The 18,047-nt window shown below is 46.9% G+C and overlaps 1 protein-coding gene and 1 long non-coding RNA gene across 3 annotated transcripts in view; one reads left to right on the top strand and one right to left on the bottom strand.

The window, feature by feature from the left end:
* Positions 1–84: 84 nt before the first annotated feature.
* SPAG17 (sperm associated antigen 17) overlaps positions 85–18,047 on the bottom strand; it is a 111,794-nt gene continuing 93,831 nt past the window's right edge. Inside the window, exons 40-47 of the mRNA XM_037390739.1 lie at positions 16,378–16,480; positions 15,673–15,769; positions 14,300–14,398; positions 12,236–12,387; positions 11,588–11,757; positions 8,388–8,448; positions 5,859–6,003; positions 85–4,758 (exon numbers count right to left, since the gene is read on the bottom strand). Of these exons, the coding sequence (XP_037246636.1) occupies positions 4,622–4,758; positions 5,859–6,003; positions 8,388–8,448; positions 11,588–11,757; positions 12,236–12,387; positions 14,300–14,398; positions 15,673–15,769; positions 16,378–16,480 (964 nt within the window). The 3' untranslated portion in view covers positions 85–4,621. The remainder of the gene's footprint in view (positions 4,759–5,858; positions 6,004–8,387; positions 8,449–11,587; positions 11,758–12,235; positions 12,388–14,299; positions 14,399–15,672; positions 15,770–16,377; positions 16,481–18,047) is intronic.
* Positions 5,934–11,571, top strand: LOC119149473. Of its 2 annotated transcripts, XR_005104712.1 has the most exons (4): positions 5,934–6,030; positions 9,119–9,508; positions 9,721–9,863; positions 11,006–11,571. It is a non-coding gene; the product is annotated as an uncharacterized LOC119149473 (long non-coding RNA). The 2 variants fall into 2 exon arrangements; XR_005104711.1 differs by having other exon boundaries at positions 9,721–11,571.

The following is an 18,047-nucleotide window of genomic DNA, read 5'->3' on the forward strand; positions in this document are numbered from 1 at the left end:
TCTCTTCCAGAGAATAAAATCTGTGAGAGCAGATGAAAGGGCTGCCACCCAGGGTTGTGCTGTTCCCTAGAGCTGGCAGATGGAGCACGAGCAGTGTGGGTCGTTTGCATTGTACTTGCTTCAGTTTTTAGAAATTGCACTGAATTGTTGCAGCGTTGTACTTGTATCACATACAATGATTTATTTTCACAGTGGGGGCAGAGGGACAAAGTGAGCAAGTCTGTGCTGCTGTCGGTAAGTTACTGGTCTGTAGTACCTGCTGGTTTTACTAGTAATCACAGGTTTGGTGGATGTGGTGGGGGCTGCTTCTGGGAACTTAGCTGACTGTTGGACTTTAACGTCTGACTCGGGTACTCGAAGCTGGACTTCCTCCTAACTTGAGCTTCTGTCGGATGGTGGATTGTCTTGGTAACCTCACTGGACATCCCGTATCCGTGTCAGATGCTCCTGAAATGGGCCAGCTCGCTGGGAAACGAAGGTGGTGTTACAAATCGGGGGGTGGCTGATGCCACAGTGCACCCTCAGCGACCGTGACTGAGGGGAGAGGTACCCAGACCGGGTACCCAAAGGGGAGGGCTGGCTGTAGGCCTCCACGTGATGTGCTCTGTTCGCCTTAATGCCGGGGAGATAAATGTTACGGAACTTACATAATGAGCTGCTGTTTGATGATCCTGTGGGAGGCCTGGGAGAAGAAACACTGCACAAGCGCACATGAACTCGGGGACTGATGACAAGGATGTAGATGGTGCTATAAAATAGTCACTTGGCATGCAGAGTCATCTTACGATGAGGGGTGTCTTCTTTGATCTAAGTTGGAAGAGGTGGAAGTTCTTCACCTTTGTCTCTGCTGTCACTGGGATTTGGGAAGAATCCTTGGAAAAAAAAGGTCTTTGAGGTGGCTGGAAAGTGGTTGTCCTCTTTCCATAGGCGCTGACACAGGTTTCCCTCTGGTTCTCTGACTTGTGTCGCTTGTGACCAGCCTGTATGGGCAGCAGTGACTTGCCTCAGTGCCCAGAATGCGCCCGCGGGGGGGCTGCGGGGGACTGGAAAGCAGCAGGGCAGAAATCAGCAGAGTCAGTAGGAAAATCATTGGGGTTGGAGAATCCCGAGTCAAGCCTGACAACTGCTGCTTGTGGTGGCTTCTCATCTGTGGCTTGGGCTTAAACAATGTCCACAGCTGGGTGCCTGCCTCAGCACCTTCCTGAGCTGGCTTGCAGCCTTGGCTAACGGGTTAAACCCGACTCAGGGAGCTGATGGACACGCAGTCGTGTCTGGAGGGAGCACTGGTGCAGTACTTGCTGCCGAGGGAGCTCAGTATGTGCTTTAAATGGGCGAGATCTGTCCTGTGCCAACAATCCCCTGATAGCCCGGAATTCTGGTATCTTTGGGCACTTCACCTTGCCCTTGCTTAGGTAAATTTCCCTGGATTTACAAACCTGAGCAGGAAAGTACTTGCAAATACAGGGCCAAAAAGTGTATTTTAAAATACGTCTCTCGACTGTGGATGGGAGAGTCCAGAACTGGCATTCGTATTTCCCAGTGCTGACAGCTGTTAATCTCCAGTCATGGGATTCTCAGCCGTTGTAAAGTACTGAGAGAGCAAGTCGTCCGCATGGGTCAGGGAAAATTCCCCATCTCTCAGGATGTCACATGCTGGAAAAAGGGTGAAGTACAGGAAAGCACCTCATTGGAAATGAATTCATAAAAAGGAAGCAGAACTGCACTTGAACACACGAATATGGTGTCTCACAAAGAGAGATTCTTCTAGTCACTGCTGCGAAAGCAGGGAGAAGGGGGAAAGGCCATCTGGAAGTGGCTCAGCCTTCCGCTGTGCAGAGCTGTGCAGGTGAGCGCTTGAAGGGTGTGTGTGACAGCGGAGGAGAGGATACAAGCAGAATCCCTCTCCGTCAGGTGTAACTGTGTGTATGTGTAATCCCCATCTGGTGTCTGCAGCTAATTGCAGGTGGGTGAACGCACAGGAAGGGACGCCTGTAATTGTGAAAGCAAACCAGAAACTCGGGATTAGAAGGCCAGAGCAGATCTTCAGCTCTTGGAGTATCACAGTTGACTTCAGTGAAACCTACCACATGCTCAGTCCTTGGAAAAGCTCTCAGCTGACTCGGCGCAGGTTATAGGTTTATTTTGTTTTTACAAGGGGTTAGGTTTCTATCAGGAGCCATTCGGCACTCTTCTGGTGCAGAGTATCGAATATGGGGTTTGAAATGCTGTAATCTTTCTGCTGTTTGCGTTTCAGACAGTCACGTCAGAAGGCTGTGCAACTTTTGGACCACCTTTTCCATTAATAGGGAACAGATGTTTTTATTCACATTGATCTGATTAAATACATGAAAAAGTCTACATCGGGATGTTTCCATAATGTTGGACTAAAATTCAGGTATTTCAATATTGCTGATCTTCATGTCATTCTTCTAGGGCTCTGACTCGTAGTGAAAGAGGAGAGGAAATTCACATGCAAGGAAAGAAAAATCCCAGCTCTACCCTTGGACAGCCCTTGGAGCAAACCCAGTGTTATGGCCAGGTTCTTCGCAAGTGTTACGCACAGGCTGCAATTACTACGGGCTGGCTGTAGTAGAACTGGCCTCTGCTCTTGCTGGTGGAAAGGAACGACAGGAGTAAAGGGTTCTCACGTGGGCTTCACCTAGATTAAGAGTTTGCTTTTATTTCACAAACGGAGTAGCATAAAAATCCTGACCACAGGGTCAGGATGGGCGTATGCTTAGGAGCAGTGAAGGCTGTCATGGCCTTCAAGGCTGCGTGCTTCCCGCGCAGTGTTTAATTCTGAGTGTATTAAGAGAATCTTTGTGAAATGTTTTAAATATAGACAAGAAATAACTGAAAAAACATAAATGAGATAGGACTAAGTTTGGTCAGGTGAGGCTTCCATCAGTCATTTTTGCTTGATGGTCTCTACTAGGAGCTGTGGCAAATTTGTGACCTAGTAAGTTTCGTCTCAGTGGAGGGAATCATTGGCTTTGGTGATAACCACCTGGGAAGGGTGATAGGAACTTGGATAGAAATTGGTCACAGTGCCTCTGCAAAGACTTAACTATTTCTATTCTGGATGGCTGAACAAGACTATTTAACCAAATACAGGGTTTAACCTAGGAGTGTCGGTGCGTCAAGTTTTTGTGAGACTAAACCAACCAGTCCAGAGTTCCTTGCTGTGTGTTGAGATGGATGTGGGTTTGAGTCTGTGAGATTTTGTGAGGAGGGATGTTCGAAGGGACCCTTGGTACAGCTGCTTGGGTAGCATGGGGTGGCTGGAGCCCGGGCAGCCATCATGAGCTGGGTGAGCCACGGGGGAGGAGGGGACCGTGTAGGTAATTCCTCTCCACCTGGGGCTTCTAATGGGAAATGATGTTGATCAGAATTCCTGTTGAGACTGGTGGGATGGGCAGGGGGAGATGTCTTACTGAACCGTGACCTGACAGGGTGAGTACTTCCATTTCAACACCAATGGAGAGACGTTTGTCTGAATTGCTGTCACTGATGAGCTCCAGGTTGTAGGTCCCTAAGCTGGAAGGCATTAAATTTGCTGTTCTCCTAGACTATAATTACGTGTTACTCGGTGGGTAAAATTCCACACTGGAAGAGGTAAGAAGATATTTAAATGGAGTGGGGGAAGCTATATTTGATGTACTCTGGGCAGCCCTAGAGCAGCTGTAGCGGTCGGAGGTGCCTGTCTCTGCTATGTTTCTTTTCAGAACTGACTGATGTGGTCGCTTTTCTTTTTCTCCAGAGGAGAGGAAATGAGGTACAGCTGGGATTTCTTCACTGGCTTGTTAGATAACATGGCAGACTTGCAGATGTTGAAGTTGAAAGGAAAAGATGACATCAGTGTTCACATGAGAGGCAGATGGGGACTCGAGGGGGGAAGCAGCACCCATAGGGCTCCTGTTTGTGACCTGTCACCGCTGACTGTATTGTGGGGCGCCGGAGTGGGCATGGGCGAGATGAAACACCTGCCTAATGTTACAACATGTCGGCTGGTAATTTGAGGAGAAATTCCCAGTAAAGCTTTCGTGTTGGCAGGGAATGTTACCCATTCTCCCTATAGCCTGATCCTCTGAGGTTACAGAAACGTGCTGCACGAACTGCCGTGTGCGGAGGGTTGTGTGTGCTTGAACGTGCCCTGTGAGGTTCCCCGTCTGTCAGACTCCTGTCCCTTATTACACTTACTGTTGAGATCAAAGGGTCAGCGGTAAGACACGGTTTTAGAAAGTGAAGAGTGTTAAAGAGAGGCTGATTTATTAGGGCTTAACTGCAATAAATCCAGCCTCCCGCTGCCAGGAGGCTCAATGGCTTGTTTAATGTGGAGACATTTCAGCGAAGGGCTTGGGATGGGACTGGGGAGGCTCTGCCGTGCGTGCTGCCAGGAGCTGAGCTGCTGTAGTGATCTCAGTCCTGCAGTGATCCTTCGGTTCATGTCAGCCAGCGCTTCCCCTTTCCCAGCTCAGGTCGTCATGTCTGCGCGATACGTGCGTGACAGCTTTACTGTCAGTTGTGTGAGGGTTGTTGATGACATGGATCACAAGCCGAGAGGAGGTAAAGCAACTGTACTTTAATTTAGGGCTGGTATCGCTGCATCCAGTTCTTACATTTACCCAGAAAGCTTTCGGGGTACTGTAATCCAGGACCGTGGTTTATGGCTTGTAGGAACGGCCCGGACTGTTGCTGCCATCCCGCCGTGGGGGTATCCTTGTGGGCGGCACTCGTAGATGCTGCCAGTTAACACAGGTGGGACAGCATGTTAAGGATCCATTTCTGTAACTGAACGTGCAGAGGCTGTGAAACAACTTGAGCTCTAAGATCAAAGGCCAGGTAAACCACGGCGGGGGGCACGTGTTCTGGAGGCTGCTCTGTGGCTGGGAGCAGAGCACGAGCCGGCTTTGCTGCTGTGCCATCAGCCCTGCCTCGCTCAGCTCCACAATAACGGGCACAAAAGACTTCTTTGGGTCACTCCAAAGTAGTTCGGTGAGTTTTAATGTCGCTTCCAAAGCACATCAAGCCTCAGTGGAGCTGCTCTTAGCTAGTGCTCTGGCTGGCCTCAAGGACCCTGAAGTTCTCCTGTGTTTGGTAAGGGGGGCCCTTGCCAGGAGTGGTGTTTCTGGCCTGTTTGGATGCACCGTGCCTTGCTATTTCTCTGAGAAGTTTCCAGAAGACCTCTTCTCCCAGACTTTTAAGTATAAATTTGATTATAAGTAAAACAGAACTTCACCCTTTCTTCTGCATTTGCCCTTAAAAAGTGAGCCTCTAATTTTATCTTTAAAAATTGTTTCTGGGGCATAAGGGAAAGAGAAATAATAGTTCTTGACTTTGCTGCTTTCTTTTGCTCTACCTCTGTCTTTAATGAAACAACTGCAAAGCCCGCTGAACCCCCACTGGGTTGATTTCTGAGAGCCTTCATGTACCTGTATGCTGTCTCTGCTGACACAGGGATTGTACGTTTGTGTAGCACCCAGGATGACACACGGGTGTTGCTCATCAGCCCGTACCAGCAGACGCTACCACAGGTTCAAAAATGTTATAAAGGGTTTCTATTGGGTGGTGGGAGTTCCTACTGTCTTAAAAAAGCCGTATCTTTCTGGGCTTACCATTCTTCCCTTCCCCACTTTTCAGAGCTTTGTTGCTCGGATGTAAATTGCTTTTGGCATCAACTCTTAAATTGTTCATTTACTGGGCTTTTGAAAACAGCCATTTGCGTGTTTCTGGAAAGGACTGTAAAGCTTGCGATTTCAGCAGCCCGCACTGGAAGTGATGCTTCAGGCTCCTGACGGGTGGATGGTCACCAGGGCTGATGCTAGGAGGTGTGGGGGAGGAAAGGTAACAAAGGATATTTGCTCTCACAGGCAGGAGAAGAGTCTCTGTTTCTGTTACTATTTCAATATCATGGGAAACTTCTTCAAGGCCACCAGTATCTTCCCCTCTGCTTACTGTGGCAAAAATCTGCACCTCCAGTTCGACCTGCAAGCCTGGCGCCACCTGGGAGAGACAGAGGATCACTGACAGGTACGGGGTGTGTTTCATATGTGGTCCCCTCCAGCCGCCTTTGGAGCTGGTTCTTGTTCTTCATCACCTGAGGGCATGAAAGACGTAACGCCCAGCACCAGCACGCAGGATTGTGCTTGCCCGTTACCACCTGCCTGTCACCAGAACAGTCTGTACAAAAGTGTGTCACTTCGCATGGCAGTTTGAAAGAAAACTATCAGGTGTTTGCATTTTTTCCCCTTAAGTTTCCTTTTAGGTTCCAGAGGGAAAAGAGGAATTGGAACAGCTGGGAAATAGTCAAAAAGAGAGGTGATCGATGCCCTGTGCCCGTCAAGTGTTTTAAGAGGCCTTTGGTCAGAGCCCTTACCACCACCTGCAGCGTGTGGTCAGCCCTGCAGTGGCCAGGCCGTGGGGCTGGGTGGCCGCTGAGGTCCCTCCCAGCTGGAACAGGCTGTTGCATTCTACTCTAAAAAGAACACAGAGGCAGGGAGAGAAGGGAGATACAAAAGGGATGGATGAGTAGAGAGGAAAAGAGAAATTATTCCAGCTATCTATCGGTGTAAGGCCTTTGACACGGTCCCCCACAGCATCCTTCTCTCTAAATCAGAGAGATACAGCTTTAATGGGTGGACTGTTTGGTGGATGAGGAATTGGTTGCAGGGTAGTGGTCAATGGCTCAATGTCCAGATGGAGATTGGCAATAAGTGGTGTCCCTCAGGGGTCCGTACTGGGACCAGTTACTGTTTAATATCTTCATCAGTGACACAGACAGTGGGATCGGGTGCACCCTCAGCAGGTTTGCAGATGATGCCAAGCTGAGTGGTGCTTTTGACACACCTGAGGGAGAGGATGCCATCCAGGGGGACCTGGACAAGATCAAGAAGTGGGCCTGGGTGAGCTTCAACAGGGCCAAGCGCAATGTCCTGCACCTGGGTCAGAGCAATTCCAGTATCAATACGGGCTGGGGGATGATGGGATGGGGGATGACAGCCCTGCAGAGGAGGACTTGGAGGTACTGGTGGATGAAAGAATGGACACGAGCTGCCCATGTGCACTCACAGCCCAGAAGGACAACTGTATCCCGGGCTGCATCCCCAGCAGCGCGGCCAGCGAGGCAAGGGAGGGGGCTCTGCCCCTCTGACCTGCTCTGGTGAGACCCCCTGCAGTGCTGCGTTCAGCTCGGGGCCCCCAACATAAGAAGGGCACAGACCTGTTGGAGCGGGTCCAGAGGAGGCCATGAACATTCTCAGAGGGCTGGAGCCCCTCTCCTATGGGGACAGGCTGGGAGAGCTGGGGTTGTTCAGCCTGGGGAAGGGAAGGCTCCGGGGAGACCTTATTGTGGCCTTTCAATACATAAAGGGGCTTATGAGAAAGATGGGGATGAACTTTTTAATAGGGCCTTTAGCAATAGGACAAGGGGAAATGGTTTTAAACTAAACGAGGGTAGATTCAGACTAGATATAAGGAAGATGGTTTTACAATGAGGGAGGTGAAACGGTGGCACAGGCTGCCCAGAGAGGTGGTAGCTGCCCCATCCCTGGGAACATCCAGGGTCGGGCTGGACGGGGCTCTGAGCACTGCAACCTGGTCGATGTCCCCGCTCATTGCTGGGGGGTTGCACTAGATGATCTTTGGGTCACCTCTCCCAAACTGCTCTATGATTCTATGATTTTAAATACAGAGTTGTGGCTAGGGCTCTGAACTAGGTGTGCCTCGCACTCTGGCACTGCCTCCTGGCACAAGCCATTGCTTCTTGATCCCGTACCTGTAAAAGCACTGGCAAGGATAGTGCCTGGCGTTACCCAGATGCCGCAGGGATACTGGTCAGCACAATATTTACTGAGATACAAAACACAGGTCAAGAGAGAGACTGAACAAAAGCAGGAAGCGTGAAAGCTTCCTACTTAATGGGACAATTATCACATGCTATGGTGCTCTGCTAGATAAAAGACTTAAGGTGGAGAACAGCAGGAGAAGAAATGGTTGTGACAAGGGTTTACTAGGTTCAACTCTTGAAGGTAGCAGGACAAGAGATACAGGTGTAAGACAGAGCAGATATCCCCTAAATGATGGGAAACCTCAGAGGCAGTGTTTGCTTTAAGAAAGCTCTCTATCCTTTGTGCTCAACCTGCTGCTTTCCACTGGACTGACCATGTTTATCCTCCTGCGTGCTGGTGCAGGCTCTGAGACTGGGAGCACAGTGTGCTCGGCTGAAGGCAGCAGAGGGACAGTGGAAGGCAGCATCACTTCAAATAACTTTAAACTAATTATGGACCCTGCCAGCGCTATTGCCAGGCAGCTGGTGCGAGAGGACCCCTAGGTGGCCGGAGGGCCAGCTAAGGCCAGGAAAACCCCCAGAGGTCCTGTGTGTAACTTACAGGTCCTGGTGTGTACAGCACTCTCAGTCCTGTGTGCGGAGGCGGTTGCTTCACCCGGAACCTGTCAGAAAGAAAAGAGAATCAGTTTGGCAGAAACTGCTCCAGGCAGGGAGAAGGCACTGCTGGAAGCAGGCTGGCTGCTCTTCCTCCGCTTGTGCACGCGGCAGCAGGTGTCAGCTTGTCTCTCCTGTGCAGTGGGCAACTTGGGCTACAGCCGTACTCCTGAGCCTCTTGCCAAGGCTCAGGTTTCCAACAAAAACACCCAAAGGAGCAGGTTAATGGGCCAAAGTCAGTTTCCAAAGAGCTTGGCAGAATGTGACACAGAACAGAATGGGTCCTTGGGGCAGGGTGTGAAACATCAGCGTTCTAAGCCTGCATACCCAAAGGAAGCTGAAGTACAAATTACATCTTCTTGGCAAACACATGGGTGTTGCACACCCAGAAGTCCTTAATGATCTTTATCTAATCTCCTTTGATACATTCTATTGCAGAAAGCATGATACTGATAAAAATGTGTAAAAAATCTTTAATTTCATAGTAACCACTAAGGCAGTAGTTTCACTTATTTCTCACTGATTGCTTCACATCTCTGCATCCCTTTGTGCAAGCAACTTCCACTGTTTAAATCTCTAAAGAAATTAGAGCAGATACGACCTCTGCTTTTGCATGGCTCTGGACTTTATCCTGCTTTTTTTTTTTTTTTTTTTCTTTCATTTACACCTGAACAACAGTTACCAGCATGCACCTGCACCGGAAGCTGTTAAGGGAAAGGCATTACAAGAGGCATCCCTATTATACGGCTCCATCGTATGGGAAGCCCTGGGAGACTTATAAACTGGCTGTCAGAATTCCGGCACCTTCTCTGGAGTGCTGGCTGCTATGAGAAACAGGACTTGATTTTTGTCAGGATGTCCCAACAGGTTCAGGCTATGGTATGGATAATTTGGAAGGCACACAGTTAACTACTGACACTGTCATGGAAAAGTTTTGGCTTCAGCATGAGGCAGATGTGGCTCAGAATTGCCCACCACTGGCCATGCCCCTGCCCGAGCACGTTCTGCTTCACTCCGCAGCTGGTCACTTAGCTCTCCTCTCAACGCATGAAGCGGAAGGCTTAAAAGGTGAGCTGAATTTATCAGAATCATGACGGTATTTTCCTTGACTGTCTACATCTAGGGCCTGGGCACAAACACACACACACAAAAAAAAGTAATGTGCACATCTTGAGCTCTAGGGTGTTGGCATATGATCTGCGGATTTATCAAGGCATGTACCATCATGCTTAAATGTGCATTAAAAGAAAAAATGTCTCTTTGTTGCCATATTTAACTAGGCTGATCTAAAAAAACAGAAGCATCTCTGCCATCCCTCCTGATGGAAGCAGCTGTACAGCAGTCTCTCAGCTGGTCTTGAACGGATTTCGGAGGTACTCCCTAGAGTGGAGTACGCGGAAGAGATCATGATGATCCCAGTAAGGTAAGTCTGTGAGCTCCTCTTTTGGTGATAATTAGCCACCTGAAGAGGAGGAACAACAAATGTCAGACGTAAATGTTTATTTCATTGCACCACTGTGGCACCACAGTAAAGGGGTGCTGTGACTGCTGAGATAGGCAGTGTCTCTGTGACACGTCTCCTGAGCCTTTTTCTAAAGGGGACAGCAAACTGCAGGTCCCCTGCAGCCAGAAAAGGGAAGGTGGGCAGGTGCTTGCTCATGTGAGGAGAACACCAAAGAAACAGCACCCAGAAGGTGCAGCACATCAGGTCCAAGAATGTTTAATGCCCTCCTTGCTGTTTTCCTTAACTAGTGCTAATGCTGCAGGAAAAAAATAAAGACTACTGATCACCAGTGCTAAGAGGAACCAGCTTTTGAATGATCTAGACCAAGATGCCAGTAGGGTGTTTATTTCCATGCAATCAGTTAGCCTCCCTCTCCTGGGACCTGTGCATCCAGCAGAAAAAAGACAAATGGATGACACTGGTCTAAATAGCAGCTTCCCATTAACTGCTAAATAAGCCAAGAACCTCTCCAGCTGCCGGAGGTAACTGAGGATAGGTGGGCACAAGAGGCTGACTTTGGAAAACTTCGGTGGGAATAGCTGTTTTGGAACACAGCTTGGGTCTGGCTTTGGGGCTTTTGAGCCATCTGAAATGACACGTTCCCACCAAGTACTGCAGTTCCAGAAAACATCTGGTGGGATTATAACCATTTAAATTCAGCTGGTTTGAAGTGACAGACCTTACGTGGAAGCCCAGAAGCTCAAAGGGCTTACAGACTGTTGTTGCTGGCTCTCCTTTGAGCTAAAAAGCAAGGTACATCATATACAGCAAGGTACATCATATATAGCAAGCGCGGCTGAGCAAACGGAGTGGGAGCAGCATGCCCTGCCCTCCTTTCTGTCACACGTATGGCACCTGGGGGACAGATGTCCTAAGCACACCTGCCTGATACAGCTAATGTAAAACTGCTGCAACGGTGCTGGTGCCAGACTGACTGACTGACCACACGTGCAGTCACTCAGAAGAGGAATTCTAGTACAATCACAAGCATTTTCTTGCTGTATTTATATATTCCTTAAACCACAGCTGGGCATGGTACTTTCCTGTGATTTGTCATGCAGGGCATGAGATGATCTGCTGGACTGCAGAGCTACAGATGGACTTACTTCTCCTCGCCCTTTGGAACGCAGTGCAGTGCTATTCTGCCCCCGCACTGACAGTGGTGACGCTAATGAAGGGAAACGTGTGCACACACAAATGCTTTATTTCATCCTCATCCCCTGCTTGTTCCCAGTGGCATCCCTGGAGCTGTTTCTCGATGCAGCTGCCTGAATACAGCTCTGCCTGTTTAGCCTGACTTGCAGTGTCCAGCACCACCTCCCATGCCAAGTGTAACACTCGTTACCATGAAAGACTTTGGTCCCTGAACATGTGAACTTCAATAAGAACCAGTAAATCATCTGTGACGGGCCAGGACTATGCAAACAGCACCTGCTGGTCCTTCCTGCAAACATGCACTAATATGCAAACAACGCTGAAGTATTTCTAATACTATCTCCTCTATCTAGTCGGTCATTATCAAATTATTCCAAACATAAAAATACCATTTTTAATCTCATGCTAATCAGATCAAAAGGTTGACAATTAACAAACAATGCATCTTTGGACAGTTAAAACCCAAGGTACTAGAAATTCAAACTAACCTTGAGAAGTTCACACCCACGTTCTTCAGGATCACAGTGGCTGCATAGGTGCAGCCTTCCCTTAGCACGCCAAGCGTCGCTCTGGCCGGAATGAGGTGGAAGAAGCCACTGAGATGCTGTCTTGTTGCAAGAGAAGATGTGTTGACCTTTCCTGCGACAGGATCTTCTATCTTTGCAAACAGAATTAAAATGTTAGACAGCAAAGAAAGTTGGTGGCCATCAAATTAGGTTCAGAGTTACTTAACCTACGTTTGACCTCTGCCCACTCATCCTGAAGAATGACAAAAAAGACATCCTAATTTGAGTAAAAACCAAAGAGGCACTTCAAATATTGTTGGCAAATTTATACTGGTTTGAGTTTTCGGCCATGTTAAGCCACTGAGATGTCTCAGGTGGAATGGGGGAACCTCTGCTCCTGTGGAAATCAGAGCTTCCCCATGGGTGCTGGTGCACAACCCTGCTTTTGGCACACAAGTCTGGCCGAGCAGTTGAGAGGGAAGGTACTTATAGAATTGCCAGTAAACTTATACACAAATTGCAAGTGCTGTTTCAGTAAACAGATCCAAAATACCTTCCAGTATTGCTCCAGAGTGAGGATTTTATGCAAGAGAAATGATATTAATGTTAACAAAAAAGATGTTACTTTACCTTTTTATTTGGTATGGAGTTTGGTTTTCCCCCCTGAAGGGATGACGGTAATTTCACTTTCTCTTTTCTTGGCTGTCCTGCAGCATTCACCAGCAGACTCTGAACTTTACGTTGAAAGGGTGTCTCTTGTGATCTTGCCGCCTTGTGTAGGTCTGGAAAGGAAAGATTTCCAAAAGCATGAAAAACTAAACATCATAGTCAGCCTAATCCTCAAGTTCTTCTTTAGGTAAGATTTTGTTTTCTATGAAAGCATTTGATTAGCAATGACAGAAGAATCAGTCTCACTTTTATTTAAGAGGTCAAGAAAGGCATTAAGGAACCCCCTGATACGAGCAAGTAATTAAAATCTAATAAGTAAAGTTGTACTGATTATGAGAACTTATTTATTAGAATTATTAGAATAATTAGTTGGAAGCATCTCAGTGGAAACTTGCAATGAAGATAAAACCAAAAGTGATTAAAAGCAGTAGAGGAGGTCCAAAACTCCAAGCACTAAAGTGAAAATGGAGGCAGCTGCTATCCCAGAGCATCCCTGCGCCGCACCCGATCAGCTGGGGGACCGTGCAGAACCCCGGGCTGGCCAGGCCCAACCTGCGCCCCCTGTCACAACAACGCGCAGCCCAGCCCCGCAGCGGCGCTGCCAGCCCGGCAGCCTTGTGTCTCAGCAGGATTTACTGCCTTGCAAGCAACAGCTTGTTCATAGGGATGGCCTGTCTGCTGCTAACTCAGGGGCGTGATCTCAGCTGTCTTTTAATCTTTAATTCTGCTCTACTGCATCACGGAGATCGACTGAGCACAGGGATGGCCACAGCAACTTAGATTTAAATATAACTTCTTTTGCTTGACAGCCTAAGACTTGAGTAGTTTATCGTAAAGTCGTAACTGCTGAAGGGAAGACACGAGACAATTATGGTGGCTGTCTTCTCACCCCAGGTCAGCATCTAGATCAACATTTTGTATGGAAGAGAATTGTTTTTTCTTTTATTTTTCTTGCCATTTTTTCTGCCATTGTTAGGCATTGTCCAGCAGGAATGCTAAGTCTGGACAGTCAGTCATTGTGGGGAGGCATAAATATTTTTGGGGAATAGCACCTCCTCTGGAGTCGCCTCCTATTTCCAGAGGACAGAACTGCAGGGGGTAGGGAGGCGCTCCCCATCTGCACAGCCAATGGCCCAGAGCTTATAAAACCCAAAAAGCTAAGCATGGACATTAGGGAAAAACCCCTAGCATCCTGCTTTGCCTAAAGGTAAGCAACATTTATGCTTTCACATTAGAAATTAGTGTGGTTTTGGCACCTCCCCCTCCCACCCCCCACTGCTGTTCCTTTCATCACCTCCCCTGTGCTCTGGAAGGACAGATCAGTGCACCTCCCCAGGCTCTACGCAGAAATAACAGAGGAAACTGAGGACGTTTGAAGGCAACAGCTTTTGCAGAGCCTCATTATTAGGAAGGGGTACCAGTATGTCTGCAGGGGAAAGGAAGGGGAGAAGGGAAGCTGCAACTATGGGATGCAAGGGTAGATTCTGCAAGTAAGCACTGCCAAAGCTCAGCTGGTGTGGCCTTGTGAGAGCCAGAGGTTGGGGCTAATTAACACAGCCTGGTGGCTCTCCAGTGGTGCTCATCCCAGGCTGTCACCACCAGCAGATGCATAAACAGAGTGAACGACAGTAGACATGGGAAGGACAGGAAAACTCAGTGGGGATGTTTAAACAGCAAAGACCATTTAACCACAGCAAACTGTTCTATAGTCTTTTGTTACAGGCCTTAACGAGCAGGAAAAATCGGATTGTGCAAATAATTTAGTTTGAGAAATTACTTCTTGGCTTTGCAGTTCCACCATCCCCATCATCCCTGTGTCATTACAGCAGTCTCCTAGGCTGAAGGGGAGAATCTCTCCGACTGGTTTTATACCTCTCCTCCCTTCTGCCAGTCTTGCAGTCAGAGGTATTCAGAATGCTGAACAGAAAGGGGGGGACTTAAATCTCTGTTGTAAATATTTTGTCAAAAGTTATAAGAAGATAGGTATTAACCTCCTCCTAACTACATTCTGGAAGGCAGCTTTACCTGTCATGCTGCTGGGATCTTCATTTTGTTTGGAATGAGCCTGCAGTGGAAGGCCAGGTGAAGGTGAGGAATCACTCAGGGTACCACAACATTCAGATGCTAAAGGGAAAATAATGGAATACTGTGATAAGGGTTTGTCATGATCATCATCATTTTCATAAGCACATGAAAAAAATAAATCACAAAGTCTTTGACACTTTAACTTAGACAGCCCTTGAGAGCTGCCTCAGAACTGTGAGAGGCGGGTGAATTCTGCATGTGCTCCACTGGGCACCAGGGCCCCAAACCGCATACCTTGCGATTAGTTCATTGTATCATTTCTTGTTCTCTGGCTAACTGAGCAGTAAGCCATGAAGGGCTAACGGGCAATCCCACACACACCTTCTGGTGACTGCAAAATGAGGAAATACAGAAATGAGGGAGGGGCTGATAAAGCCCTATGGAGGACTGCTTCCTGATGCGATCCTTTGCTGTGTGTGACTTTTAATCTCTCTATGACCTCAGTAACTTGACAGGGCTGCTTTTCAAACAGAACTGAAGCATCCCTCTCAATGCTGTAGAGCTCAGACCTAAGATGATGGTTCTTTCACTGCTCCTCGTCATCCAGTCACTGCTTTCCTCCTACATTCTCCAAACTGTCCTTGGCCTGCACGTTTCCTAATCCGTAGTGCTTCTGTCCCAGTCCTCAAGCTGCCCCTCTTACCACTGAGTTTCAGAATTCCATCACCCTTTTTTTTTTTTTCCCTACAGTCATACTGAAGTCTTACAACCTTTTTTGAAACTTGGCCTCCTCGGTTCTTGCTCATCCACCCCAATTAATGTTTATGCCATTTAAGTTTTTCTCCAGCATTTTGCATCCATCCACCCCTCACTCATAGCACAATTTTCAGTTTTGCATCTGAAGCCTGAGGTGCTTCCACACTCAACGTGTCTGCAAAGGCTCCTTTCACATGCTAAATCCAGAAGTCTCACAGACCACATTTATATTAGTGGATTGAGCAGGAACATTCCCGCAGACTGGAACACGCTAAGCTATACTGTTAACTTGTTGGAACTCTGGTATGATACTGACCGTGCAGCTCAGCAGTCTCCCCAGACCCACCCGTGGGTACCCAAGTTTTGGCCAGGAAAAAGGCCACCCTGTTTTGGGAGACCGAGTTTGGATTAGACACCTGTGCTGGTGGATCTGTGTCGGGGATGCTCCTGGGAATGTTTCATGTATCAGAATAGATACAGCCATTGCGGTCCAAGTAGGTCATGTGTCAAACTGACCGGGAATACACGGGGTCAGATCATAGAAACTTACATTTAACTGCAACATGAAATGAGACAACGGGGTAAAACAATGAAGACTATACTAAAATGTAGATTACCTCTACTGGGATTTTTGATTGTCTCTAGAGGGAAATTCCCACTTTCCTTCTTTTGAACTGGAGGAAGTTCCATAGACAGTGCTTCCACATCAGGAAACTAGAGAAAAAGTAAGAAAGAAAGCTTAGGTCTGCCCACTAAACACTTAGGGAAAAAAAAACAGCAGAGACCATCCCCTGCCCCCGTACCTCCCCCCTAAAAAAGGAAAAAACCAACCAAACAGCCCCGAGAAGTGGTGCAAAGGAAACAAATAAGCATAACCGAAGTGGTAACTATAAAAAAAGATATCCCTAAGTATGCCTCAGATTCAGAAGTACATTTTGAGCATGCTTTATAAACTTACAGCGTTTATTGGGTGAGATGACAACAGTTCCCAAGGCCAACCCTGACCCGGGGCCCGGTCTTGCCACCCCCCTCTCCAGTTAGCAGGGGGGGTTTTGAGGGGTAGGGGCACAGTCCTGGGCTTCAGCTTCTGCTCTGGATGAGACTCTCTCCAGAGTTTCTACTCAATAAACATATACCACCTCCAAGACACGCTTCCTTTGACAAGGGCACAGGATTCCCAGCGTTAATTCCACCACGCCTGTCCTCTGTAATGGTTTCCTGAGATAAGTGGAGGCTGAGGGGTAACCCCACAGCTGTCCTTGCGGGAGTACGGCAGAAACCACCCGGCCAACACAAACTCATCCCGCTGTCAGCTGCATTACCTTTCTCAGGAAAAACTGCTGGCCAAATTCTGATTCAAAATAGGGAGGAATTATTTTGTTTTTTATTGCCATTAAGGACTTCTTTTCTTCATCGAGTTCTCTCCTAGATTTTAACATTGTTGGTAAAGAAAAAAAAGAAAAAAGCATTATAACTGAGCCCACCCTGTTTTTCAGTATTATGTTTAAAACATTGAGGAATGGAATTGATAAAGGCAAGTGGCTTTTTTTTCTTTCTTTCTGGTTAATCACATTGAGTAATACTCATAATGGGCAATTTCCTCTGGGATAGAGCAAGAAGGGGCTGGTCTGCCGTGCACAGATGATGTCCTCAGACACGGCGGGTACGGTTTATGGAGGCGCTGACCAAAATGCAGACGGACAGTGGGGTGGCTGCTGTGAGGGGCCCCTCCCCAAAACGGGCTCCAGTTCTCTAAATCTTGTAGAACGTGTCTGAGACCACCAGTAGTGTCTTTCCAACGTTCCAACAAACACTTAAACATGAGAACTGGTATTTCGGATGCATTGCTAAGATTTATAACACAAGCAACTTCATTTCCTGATTTTATCACGGAAAAACTTGAGGGCTCTGTGGCTACAGAAAAAGCTGTTCAAAGTTCTGAAGGCAAAATTCGCCAGAGACCAGTTATGCTTTCAGCTTGATTTTGTCCAGTGTTACACAGCCACAGCTGCAGTGACTTGCAGTGTCTAGTAACAGTCATTAAATTATCACTCTTCATCATACTGGCAGTTCTGACACTGGCTTTAGAGCCAGAATTGCCTATGATGTCCTAGGGTGCTGGCTACTCAGATATATATTTTTAAAGTGATTCTCCAAGTAGTACGAAAAACAGTGTAAAATGCATTAAAACAGTATTAAAATATAAACCTGAAATTATAAAAGTTTTTATCTCATGCAGGTCCAAGTAATTAAGAAGTAGTATGGAACAGAACTTAGTTTTGAATTGCTATTTAACTTTTCACAAAAATAAGGAAGAAAAACCAAGTTTCTGATAATAATATTAGTTCATCACCATTTCAAGTAATTGTTTAATTTAAGACACAACAAATGACCTAAACAGCTGTCAATATAATTACTTTAATTCTATTGTGGATGAAAGTATGTTACTGATAACTCTATGTTAATCCTAGTTCATTTGTCAAGTTTTCTATTTCAACATAAATTAAATACGTATTTTTAATTCTTTAAACAGTCCTGCTTGGATTACACTGAGGAATTTGACATTCTCTCAGATTCACAAAGCCCTCTCCTGTAGAAGTGAAAGTGATAATGGTTTTAATGCACAATGCTAAATAAGAAGGTTTTTATATGATACCAAAGAATTATATCATGGAGCGATATAATTATCTGTCTCCACAGACTAAGAATCTGTAAATTTACTTTTGAAAAATCATATTTTTCTCTCAAATAATAGTGGCTTTGAGATTATTCCTATTTTTTTTCCCACGTTTTTGTAAATTACCGTATCTGCAGACTGAAATCCAGTGACTCAATTTACACCTGAGCAGAAATTCTCAGGAAAATTCACATATTGGATTGTAAAACATACATTTTTAGCAATATATGCTGTTTTGAAGCATCCATATAGATTTGTTTTCGTGAACTTATCGAACAGCTTCATCATTCGTGACTGGGAGATAAAGAACATTTT

The sequence above is a fragment of the Falco rusticolus genome, chromosome 5, assembly GCF_015220075.1.
Source record: "Falco rusticolus isolate bFalRus1 chromosome 5, bFalRus1.pri, whole genome shotgun sequence".
In the NCBI taxonomy this organism is placed as follows: Eukaryota; Metazoa; Chordata; class Aves; order Falconiformes; family Falconidae; genus Falco; species Falco rusticolus.